Source organism: Solanum tuberosum, unplaced genomic scaffold, assembly GCF_000226075.1.
Source record: "Solanum tuberosum cultivar DM 1-3 516 R44 unplaced genomic scaffold, SolTub_3.0 scf00184, whole genome shotgun sequence".
Lineage (NCBI taxonomy): Eukaryota > Viridiplantae > Streptophyta > Magnoliopsida > Solanales > Solanaceae > Solanum > Solanum tuberosum.
In genome coordinates, this window is record NW_006239109.1 from 243,498 (window position 1) to 255,776 (window position 12,279).

General features: G+C 31.9%; 1 protein-coding gene across 3 annotated transcripts; it reads left to right on the forward strand.

The window, feature by feature from the left end:
- The first annotated feature begins 5,128 nt into the window (after positions 1–5,128).
- On the forward strand, positions 5,129–10,829 carry LOC102590676 (probable E3 ubiquitin-protein ligase HIP1). Of its 3 annotated transcripts, none has more exons than XM_006354799.2 (7): positions 5,129–5,223; positions 5,457–5,500; positions 6,718–8,533; positions 9,318–9,371; positions 9,989–10,087; positions 10,165–10,308; positions 10,420–10,829. In XM_006354799.2, the coding sequence occupies exons 3-7, from the start codon at positions 6,806–6,808 to the stop codon at positions 10,561–10,563; spliced, it is 2,169 nt and encodes a 722-aa protein (XP_006354861.1). In that variant the 5' UTR covers positions 5,129–5,223; positions 5,457–5,500; positions 6,718–6,805; the 3' UTR covers positions 10,564–10,829. The 3 variants fall into 3 exon arrangements, with proteins under 3 accessions (XP_006354861.1, XP_006354862.1, XP_015167553.1); XM_006354800.2 differs by lacking the exon at positions 5,129–5,223 and adding an exon at positions 5,230–5,350; XM_015312067.1 differs by lacking the exon at positions 5,129–5,223 and adding an exon at positions 5,230–5,350 and having other exon boundaries at positions 9,321–9,371.
- The last annotated feature ends 1,450 nt before the right edge of the window (positions 10,830–12,279 follow it).

Below are 12,279 nucleotides of genomic sequence, written 5' to 3' on the forward strand. Positions count from 1 at the left end.
TTTCAATTTTCATCTGTCTTAGTCTTGGTGGACAGAGTTACCTAGTACATGTCGCTGACGGGAGGTGACATGTATCATGTAAAATTAATCGAGGTATGTAAAAACTGATCCATACACCCGATCATAAAAGAAAAAATAAATCTACTTTAATCTCATAAATTAACTCAAATTGTTTAAGTTGGTCAAACATATATATGAGTCCTTCCGTCAATGTGAAACATACTACTATTTAATGACGGTAAAAATGTGTCCACAACTAATTTTTAGACTATTTTATTATAATTAAGTCAAAAAATAAGATTAGGTCGTGTATTAATTAATTGTTGTTTACTACATACTCTAAAAAATGTAAGTTGAGATATGCATAATCCTTATTTAAATTTGACTATTGTTACTTTATTTAATTATTTATATATTTAGTTATTTGTATGATAAAAATAGTGTTAAAATAAAATAAGATTTGCTAGTGCATCGGTCGTATTGATTCGATTTATATATTATCAGTTCGATTTTATCATTTTTCTATTTTAAATACGCTAAATCAATAATTAAATCAATAAGATATTCTTATCGATTTTTGGTTTTTGATTTAACCAATAAAAAAATGTTCATAAAACAAATATATAACTTCTCCAACAATTTAGTATGATAGGACAATAATGTAACTTTACATAATGTTCATATAATAGAAACAATAGTAACTTGCATGAAAAGAACTATACAAGTGCAATAAATAAATAAAAAGTTTGTTTCTTATGAACTCAAAGTCACTGTGATGTAATTGAAGGCTAAAAGGCAACTGAAGTAATTGGTAAGGTATTGATATTAATATTTACAATATTTATGTAGGAGTGAAATAGTAAATTACTATAGTCTTAATGAGTTATCGGTTTACCAAATAATCCATTATTAAGACACCAAAATCGAATCGATGATCCGATAATTTATTTTCATAAAACCTTTTAAAACTCGTTAATTCAATAACAACTAACGAATAATATTTCTTTGGGTTTGATTTATTGGTGGATTCAATTTTTATACACCCCTATTTACTAGAATAAACAATTAAAATATATATATATAATCTATCTTTAATATAAAAGTCAAGTAAAATAAAATAAAAAAATTAGTTTTTTTGTTACCTTTTGAATGGATATATGTATTAGAACGTCAACTATATATTCAAGCATTCTTCATTTATTGGTCTTCTGGCTATAGCTTAATGAGTGTGGAAGCCAGAAATTCACCAACTAAGGAAAAATGCATTAACTAGGTATATAATAGAATTAATGCAAAGGCAAACAAGATAAGTAAGATCCTTACGTTGGTCAAAGTAGTATAAATATGTCAGATTTAGATTATATAAGTTTTTGATCAATATTTTAAAATATATTTTTTATATTACTATAAGAAAATATAATTTATAGTATTTATATAATATTGAATTGATTTACTTCAATTTATATAACTTATAATATTAATAAAATTGACTCGCAAAATGTTTATTTTGAGGCAAAAATATATAAGATAATTAACAAGATGAGGCTTTTTATACTTCTTCTTGGATATAGAGAGGCTAATGGAGTAGCTAACGGATCAATTAGCAAAAAAAAAATGTGAGCTTGATACTTATAGAAGCTTATTATTGTACTTAAATCTCCCGTTTTTATTATTTCTATATTTGACCGGGACAGAATAAACTATATATTACCTAGACTAATTTTCTTGTGTAATAACTCTTTAAGTTTGATTAATGAAAATCCTTTATTTTATTTTATTTTTAAAAATAGGCAATCTTATAGCCTTCTTAAAATATTAGTCAAAGGAGAGAATTTTGCATATGAAAAATCATCACCATCCAATTTAAGTAATTTTCTTTTCCTCAAATAATAATACAACTACTTTCCAAATGTATTTCTAAAAGGTAACTCAACTACACAACTTTATTCTAAAAATAAAATTTTCAAAAATTAAATCAAAAACATATTTAAACGCCACCTAATGCTAGATATAGGGAGCTAGCTAAGTTGGTTTGAGACTAGGTGAAAATATAAATAAATTAAAAGATGCCAACATCAACTAATTTCAACTTTTTCAAATAGACAATTAAGAAGAAAAAAAATAATCACTCGGTTTGTTTTTCTTCTGCCAACCATATCTGACCTCACTTAGCATGGAAAAATTCAATAATAATTAATAATAATAATAATGACTGATTTGTAGCTTATTGGAATCACTATTTTATTTTATTTTGTTAATTGAGTTTAGTATATATTTTTTCAATCAGCCATTACGTAATTTTTGTTTAAGTATATGGAGAAAAGATTGGATGCTTGACCTAAACCATCAAATCCCAAATCCTTTTTTTAAAAAAAAAAAATCCGATGTCCAATATTTATATTGAAATTTGATTAAATATAAATTTGCATCGAAAAGTTTCATATTGGAGATAAAATTTTAGTTTAGGTTAAAAGAGTATCTACCACTCCACTACAACCCTTATTGATTTTTTCCCCATCAATAACAATGTCAAAAGCATTATTCTTCTATTCTATTAATTTATTTTATTTCAATGATTGTATATTAGTGTTATCTCTCTTTTCTACATTTTTTTCAGTATAACATGTTTCTATTCGTACTTATTTTTGATATATCTTACTTATGTTTATGACCTATCAAAAACGAACATATCTACTGTCACAAGACACTAATAAAACTATATACACCATCCTCCTCAAATCCTACTCGACTCTTTTATTGTTATATATAATAACAACATCTCAAAGGCCAAACAAACATTTGAAAATAATAATTATTATTATTACAGGGCCACTTAGGACTAGATCCCATGTCTAAGCAATTAAAAGTAGTTTGGATCATTTAACACTTGCAATATTGTGGCTTTATAAAAACATCTCTTTTTTTCTTTTATTCACACTACTTTTTACTCTTTTCCTGCCCCTTCACTAATTACGATTATTGAGAATAATGTATGATCATTACATTATTCTTGTTTATAAATTATAATAATGATCAGAAATTCAGTTCATTGTATTAAAATATGAACATATGAGTATAATTTTAAATATATCTTTGATTTTTCAATTGGATAATTTGAGACAGAGTGAGTAACAATATGAAAAGCGTTTTGTCATTTTTGATGCTCTAATATAGCCTATAAATATTGAAAGTTATAATTATTTTACGTCGATTTTAATATTAAAAAGTATAAAATTGTTAAATATCTGGATAAAATGCGGAATTTACCATTGAATTCAACATACATAGTAGTATTACATAACTATAGTTGAGATTTTTATTTTTTTTATTATGTAGCTATATGCATTAAATTAATTTGTTTGATGTATACTTTTTTTTTAATGGTCAAAGCAAACCACCCAAGTAAGTAAACAACATTTGAAACGAAGGAACCTAATTTTATATTTGACGGAAATTACCAAGTCTTTAAAGTGGATAATTAGCATCACTCACATTTGCCAACTAATACATATAATACTTGTAATTGCGTTTACCAATGTAAGGTTTGTATAGTGAATTTTACTGTTTTATTTGAATAATATTAAAATTTGTAGGAAAATAAAAAGAACACAAAATCTTATCAAAAAATAAATTGAAAAAACCTAGTCTTTAATCATAAAAATATTTTAGCATTTTGAAATTAAATCACTCAAATGTTTATATTAATAAATACAGTATAATTTTTATAACAAGATCCAGAATAACGTTTTACAAACACATAATTAATATTTTATTAGTTTAGATTAACTTTAATAATAATAATATACAGAGTTAAAAGCTTTACAACTAACTACCTATAAAAAGAATAAGGTATACATATATCTATATAATTTGAAATAACTTTATTTTAGAAATTAAACTTGGAAGATAGAATTTTTAATAATTTTCTAAAAATAATATATAATTAGTCTTCCTAACTCATATGTATGTATATGTATAATAGTATCATTCCAACGCCTTCCTTGTCAGCATTTAGCTACAATGAAAATCAAAATTTGAAAATAATCGTATTTTAAAAATAAATTTTGGATGATAGAATTTAAATAATTTTCTAAAAATATTATTTAATTAGTCTTCCTAACTTATGTTTACATGTAGATATCATTTCAACGCCTTCCTTGTCAGCACTTAATAAAATTAAAATTCCTTTTTTAAAAAGTCATATTTAGAAATCAAATTCCGATGATATAATTTTTAATAATTTGCTAAAAATAATATTAAAAATTAATTAATTTTCCTAACTTATATTTACATATAAATATCATTTCAACATCTTCCTTGCAACATTAATAATAACAAAAATTCAAAATTTTGAAAATAATAATAATCACATTTTAGAAAGCAAATTCGGATGATAGAATTATTCATAAATTTTCTAAAAATAATGTTTGATTCAAATAATAATATATATTCCTAATTTATATATCTCTTTAGCTATTATATCCTACATAAAATAAAAACAATTCAAACCTCACTCCTAAAATTACATTAAATATATTATTATTATAATAAAATAAAAGACATAATAGAAAATAAAATTAGTAATGGGTTCAAATTCCACAAGTAACCAAACAAATTGAAAATCCATTGTAAAGAAAAGGAAAAGAAATTGTAACTGAAAATACACATAAAATCCGGGGGAGACGTTAAATAAAAAAGAAGAAGAGTACAAAAACAGACATGTGATTAGAAAGAGGGACAGGTGCTTTGGCGTGAAGATGAAAACGAGAGAGACACTCTCACAAAATAAACTTTTAAAAAAATTATTTGATACAATGTATAAGAATAATATTAATAATAATAATTTTTTATATATATTAAAAATATATACATTATTTTTTTCTAATACAATCTACCAAGTAAATTGTCCTGTGAGGGAGGAAAGGAATACTATTTCCCTTTTTCTTTTCCCATCGGCGCGCCTCGAAACAAGAGACTTCTTTTGATCAATCACAGTTCACACTCAATGGTAATTAATTACTTAAGCCATTTTAGAGTTTTGGACAAAACAATAACTCTTTTTTTTTTTTTTACCCATTTGAAAAAAAAATCATTTTTTTTTCTTTTGCATCATTTAATTCTCTGTTTGGAATTTGATTTTTGGGTTATAAATCTTTTATTAAAAGGGTGTGAAAGGGGGTGTTTTGTGTTAAAGATTATTGTCCCCTCTCTTTAGTCCACCAGGTCAGGCCACCTCTTTTCCTCTCTCTTTCTCATTCTTGTTTTCTCATTTTCCTCTATTTTTTCTTTACAAACCCACCATTTCTTTCTCATCTCATCTTGTTTTCTTCATTCATCTTTTGTTAAAGAGGTGATTTTTTTATGTTTGATTGATTCTTTTTTATCTGGGATTTTGTGTAGAAAGAAGAAAAAAAAAGGATTTTGTTTGTAACTCAATTTTGTTTTTTGGATTTCAGGTGGTGACTTTAGATCTGTTGCTTCATCTGCTGATGTTTTGCAGGTAAATTCTTACTTTTTTTTCATGTGTTTTTCAGTTTTTTTTATTTTTGGTTGCTTTTGATTTGTTTTACCTCATCTTGATTCTGGGTTTATCTGCAAATTCTTTCTTGAGATATGTCTAGAAAAGTATGTTTTTTGTTTGTTTGTTTGACTATATGCATTGGATGGATGATTCAAAGAGTCCCTTATGTTTCAGTTCAAAAAGTTGTTTTTTTCCCAGGAAATTAAGGAGAAAAACAAAGTTATTACTCCTGTTAGTTTTTGTTTTTGGGCTTTTTATTGTTCTACATTGAGCTGATTTAGAGGGGGATGTTTTGATTATTATTAAACCAGCTTCCTCTGTCAAAGATTACAACTTTTTCTGATGTTTGATATTTATTAAAGATCTGATTTTTAATGGTTTTAGAGAGATATGCTTAGTATCTGGTCAAGAAAAATGGTTTTTCTGAAGTTTACAAGTATATACAGTTTGAGTCTCTGATTATTGGTAAGTATATATGTTTAATTTTAAGCTGGTGGGTAAGGGGAAGCTTCAATTTTTTTAGTGTAATGGTGGTTTCAGGTTGGTGATGCTCTGTTTTCTCCTTGCTTAAATTTAAAGGCAGCTTTTTTACACATGTTTCTGTAATGGTATTTTGTATATGAAGTGGTTGTGATATCAAAATGTCTCTACAATTCTTGTTGGTGGAACTATTCTTATTGCCTCAGTGTAACTGAAATTAGCTACATTCATTGTACTGGCAAAGTTTATCAAATACACCCACCGTTTGTGTTCAAGGCGATTATCTATTTCTTGTTTTCTACTGTTTGTGATGTTTATGGTGATAATGTCAATTGCACATGGAGTTCCTTATTTTGGTTGACATGGAGGTACTCATATCTGGCTTGAAAAATCTCGCTGATAGCAACAAGTTTAGAAAGATATCTCTGGGGGGTGATATGTTCTAACTTGTGACATCTATGAGATTTGGCCATATATGAATGCAGTGGTGAAAGCTTGGTACTGAGCTCATCTGCCAATTAATGGCATGGACTCTAAAGCCTCTGTGGTCTTGTGCAACCAGAAGAAAAGGAATGATCTTTTTGCCAAATCAAATAGTGTTTTCTTTTCACTCTTTTTCCTTATCTAATATTTCTGAACATTGAGACAAGAATTTCTGTTCTCACGTTCTATTGATGAACTGCCTTACAATAATGTGGTTTCTACTTTGCTTGCAGGTCTGCTTAGTGGTGAAGTTTGAGACCCCGCTGTCACTACAATACTATCTTTGTCTTTTGGAGATTGTGAATATAGAGTATAGGCCTAATGCAAGGGCAACGGAGTGCCATCGGATCCCTGCCAGAAACTTTGGGTTTTACTCATGGTTCAACATCGACTGATGGGGGTATAGATCAGCAGATATGTTGGAATAATTTGCGGAATCCTGCACAAAGTCGGCTACCAGATTATATGGTACCTTCTAATGAGACAACCATACAATTTCTTAGTCATGCAAACCAAGAAAGACAGAATGTAATTGGATGGAATTTAGGAGAATCCAGCTCCTCCAATACACAAAATAGTGTTAGTCGTAGTGAAAATACTACAATGAGTGCCTGTCCTGGGACTTCTCACTTCTCTGCTGAACAGCATTATGGGTCTTCCAATATTCTTTCATTGGGTGATGTTGAAATAAATTTGAATAACCAGTTAGCTGACAACACTTTATTTTCTCAAGCTTCTACTTCTAGCACTGTTCCAAATGAACTAAATAGGAGTGCTGGACATGAGGGGCATGATGGCGATGAAGATGACGACGATGACTGCCAAGTGATGGAGTGCACCCCAACATTCAAGTCTAATGGACCAGGAAAAGAACGGATGTCAACCGCCAGTACTTCTTCTGATCCCCTTGCTGGGACTTCTGCAACTAATGGGTTTCTGAGGGATGAAAGTGATGGCAGACCAGGCTGTACACTGGATGGTCGACGCATGGCTTGTAAGAGAAAAGCAGTTGAAGGACATCTGGGGCAATCTTCGGGAAGTGGAAGTCCAGATTATCTTCTAAACAGCTTATGGCGTTCTATACCTGCTCCAAATAATGTGACTGCAGGTGCTAATAGCCCTGCACCAACAGAAAGTAGAAGAAACATCAGTTTGCCAGTGCCGGGAAATCCAAGACTTGGGCTCGCCATGGGTGGCACCACTATGGAAGGTCCTGTTGCAGTGCCTGCTTCAAGAAGAGCAGAAAGTTACCGTAGAAATTTCAGGCTGAGGATCAATGGCTCTCATCAGCAAGTTCCTATTCCTGGTAATACGTTTCCTACTGTGGGTAATGATAGAAATGTTACCATGTCTGACTGGGACGCATTGAGGCTGCTTCCTAATGAGTCTTTGGATTCGAGGTCCGTGTCTGCTGCAGATAATGTAAATCCCCGAAGCCAACCAGTTGTGGGGCCGGTTCCTTCTCTGCGACGAAGTGCACAGAGGTGGGATTCATCAAGTTCAAGAGCTGGCAGTTCATCAAGTTATTCTGTTTTTGGTGAGAGGAATTCTGCAGCATATGAACAACCAAGCTCAAGAACTGTGCCCAGAAACATTTCGCAGCATCCAATGTTCATACCCGCTAGTGACTTGAGAAATTTGAACCAAAATCCTGTCAACTGGGGTTTAGCTGGTGGAAATATTTCCATTGCTGGAAATGTTGCATCTGCTTCTCGGAGTGGTCCTAACTCAGTAGCCCCTTCCTCTTCTCCTGGTTGGGTGGAACACAGAAATCCTCAGCAATATCCTCGACGACTCTCAGAATATGTTCGTAGATCTATGTTGTCTGCAGCTGTCAGTGAACCTGGAAGTCACAATGGTAACACTCCGCCACATTTGAGTTCTGCTGCCTCACAGGAGATGGGGCTTTCTGGCCATCCCGGGCATCGTCCATCAAGTTCGAGGTCAGCATTGTTGTTGGAGAGACAACTCGATGGTGCAATGGGAGTTCCATATTCCTGGAGGACTTTGGCTGCTGCCGGTGAAGGAAGAGGCAGGCTAGTTTCCGAGGTATGATACTGGGTTCATTATTGGTCCAATATTCTGTAATTTCTCATTTTGGCAATATAAGATCATGTTGTTCCTTCAAGGCTTTTTGCAGGTTCCATAAAATTCCTTTTTTTGGGGGGTGGGAGGCTGTTGCAGCACTCATTATTTAGAAGCTTGCTTACCTATAGGAAAAAAACTTTATAATGCATCTGAATTTAAGAATTGTGGAGCAACTACAAACTTGCTCAATTGTAAACGCATGTTCCTCCTCAAGTTACTCTTCCCCATTGATTTACGGTAGTCCTATGCCAAATCTTTTGCTCCCAGCTTATCTCTGAACCTTGAAGTTTAGATTTTTGGTATCCACTGTAAGATGCTCTTCTAGCCTTCTTGATATTGAATAATATACCCTAGTTCTATTGCTCCTGCCAAAAATAAGTTACTGCATGCTTGGCATTTGTCAGCATAAAACCTTTTGTGGCCTGTCTTTATTATCTCGCACATAAAGAGCTGAAGGATTCTATTGTGGTAAACGTACTTGTAAAGCTAAGGGTCATTTCCTGAACAAAGTACCGTTTTTTAATATCACCAAATTTTGGACATGCAAAATACTCCAAAAAGAGAAAGACCAACTAAATGTCTATTTGCCTTTTGGAATGTTTTTGTTAGAGTCAGCTTGATTTGAAAATTTGTTGTAAAAGCACAAGAATGAGAAAATATTGCATTATATATGTAAATTAATTTGCATGTTGTGATGCCTTCCATTCATTCTCAATTACTTACAGTTGTTTTCTTTTCATTTCAGCAGATTCGCAATGTATTGGATCTAATGCGCAGGGGAGAGAGCTTAAGATTTGAGGTTAGAATTCTTGAAGCCATTTGGATATGTTGATTAGTCTATACAAAATAGACAACTTAAATGTTCAATTGTCTAGGTTCATGTGTTTTTAAGTTATACTAGGTGCATGATCTTTTGTATTATCTAGGTATGACTTTATGCTATTGTGGTTTAGTTCATAGTATTTGTATGAAACCATTTATTAGGCCTGACCCTTTGTGTTCTTATAGTGGACTTCCAATATATTAGTAGTGTGCTTAATTTAAGTCTATACCCCTCTTCCATCCTCTTTGTGCCTTGTGATCATATCAAGGACGCCTCCTTATATTCCTATATACGGTTCCGTAAGTTATTTGAAATAGATTTTGATTTTATCGGCTTCCGTATTCCAGATTCCTTTGTCTAATTTGCTTTTGCACTGGTGGATATGTTTCTTTAGATTTCCTTAATAACCTAGTGTGGGTATTGGTACAAAATCACGAGCATTGTTACAAATTGATAAAAGTTTTCTTCGGTTTTCCGTGATATATTTTCCTGATGGGACATGAAGAGGATAGGAATGATAACCTACAGTATCTAAAATTGATTAGCTTATAAGATCCGAGTATTTTGAAATTAAAATCTTCCTTGTATTCCAGGACGTTATGATCCTTGATCAGTCAGGGTTCTTTGGGATGGTGGATATTCAGGATCGCCATCGCGATATGCGTCTTGATGTTGATAACATGTCCTATGAGGTTAGTACAGGGAACATAACTACATTTTCACATCTATGAAAGACATTCTAAATTGTCTGCCTGTGTTGTATTTACAGGAATTACTTGCGCTTGAGGAGCGCATCGGGAATGTCTGCACTGGGCTGACTGAAGAAACCATTTTGAATCGTCTGAAGCAACGGAAGCATGTACGCATTAGAACAGAAGAAACCAAGGATGCTGAGCCATGCTGTATTTGTCAGGTACAAAACTCAATACTTATTCTACTTCGAGTCAGATCACCGTATGCTGGAGATCTAATTTTAGTTCACCTTAAGAGTGAGGAGTCTTAATTTGTTTATTACAATTTGCAGGAAGAATACAAGGATGGTGAGGATCTTGGGAAGCTGGATTGTGGCCATGATTTTCATGCCAACTGCGTTAAACAATGGCTCATGCAGAAGAATTTGTGCCCAATTTGCAAAACAACAGGACTCAATACTTCAGGAAAGCATTGATCCATGGAAGTTGGATGTTCCGGTTGGGCCATGGAAGGTTGACACAAAGCGTGTCTACGCGTTTGGTCCATGAGTTCATTTTGAGAAAGATCTATGTATTTTTCTCATTAATTTTATTGTGACCTCTGCTTAGAGGAGTTATTTTAGAGATAGAAGAAGCACTAGCTGCAATTAGGGGCATTAGGCAAGAGTTACATTATTTGGTTGTTTGGAAATTTACAATCTAACTTTCCAATTTATTGATACCTTTGAATTTTTTTGGTTAATTTTCCTATCCTCTCTTCCTATTTCATGCATTAGAGTACGTATCTACCATCGGAAACAATCTCTTTATCCCACAAATGTAGACGTAAGGTTGTATGCATATATCGTACCCTTTCCAGATCCAATTTGTGGGATTACATTGGAAGGTGCATCTAATCCTTTCTAGATCCTCATTCGTGGAATCATACAATTACAGGGCATGTTACCTAGCATTGCACTATTGCGATCTATGTTGTGCATTTTTTGACGAAAGGGTGTAAATAGACTCTTTTTGAACAAAGGATAAGTTTGACCAAGGGTTGTCAATTGACTTTCATGCCCTCTGTCCATTTTTACCCTAAGGGTGATTGAGCTAGTGTAACACGTGCAGAGTTACTTAACACTGCACTATTGCGATCTATATTGTGTATTTTTTAACAAAGGGGTGGTAATTGCCTCTTTTTGAACAAAGGATAGGTTTGACTAAGGGATGTCAATTGACTCTAACGTTCCTTCATTCATTTTTATTTTAAGGATGACTAAGTTGGTGCAACACGTATATGGATACCTCAAAGCACTACAAAGTAGAGTAGTAATTATGTTCTTTTAAAGTCATAAATCACTTTAAAGGTGAGATTGTTGGGGCAAGTGCGCATCTGATAGCAGAGTAGTTGGGTTAGTTGGGAGAAAAAAGATAAGAGAGACGTAACGCATTCTTTTATTCCCATTATACATAATTGATAATACTAATTTATTAAAGATTTGTAAGTGGTAACAAAAGCATACAATTGGTAGCCAATTTGATATTTTAGTTCAGATATTGAAAATATATAAAGGGTAGACAGATGGCTAGCAAAAACAAGCATTTAACTATATGGCCACTTGTTTGAATTCAAACTAAAAACTAAATATATAGATTAATTGGTGACAAAAGAATGTTGACAATACCCTTCTCTTTTTTCTGCTCATTATGAACAATGACACTCAACTATATGTCAAACAGCTCAAATCCATAATTATATACCTAAATAGACCATAGACTATAGAACCATTGCACCAAGTCCCAACCAACATCATTCGACTATGCAGTGTAGTCTTATCAGTGAGGTCTGAGGGTTAGATACACAATTCTATTCCTATGTTATGATAGTAGAGAGTTTATTATCGAAATCAAGTATTGAAAAAAAGTACAATAGTAAAAAAGACATGCTAAAAACAAAAGGAGAAGAGAACAGTAACGATAGCAAATAATATAGTAATTGAGACAATAAAATTTGAATATTAATTATAATAAAATAATGAAATAAAAAAAAAGAAAGGCCACCGACCTCGGGAAGATAACTTGGTTGTTTAAATAAATAATTTTTTTCCAGTTATTATGGCATCTAAATGGATAAGGTTATCAAGAAGAAAGGTGGACTGATGCATTCACTTAAATCATACTCCCTCCGTCCCTATTTAGTTGTCCACTTT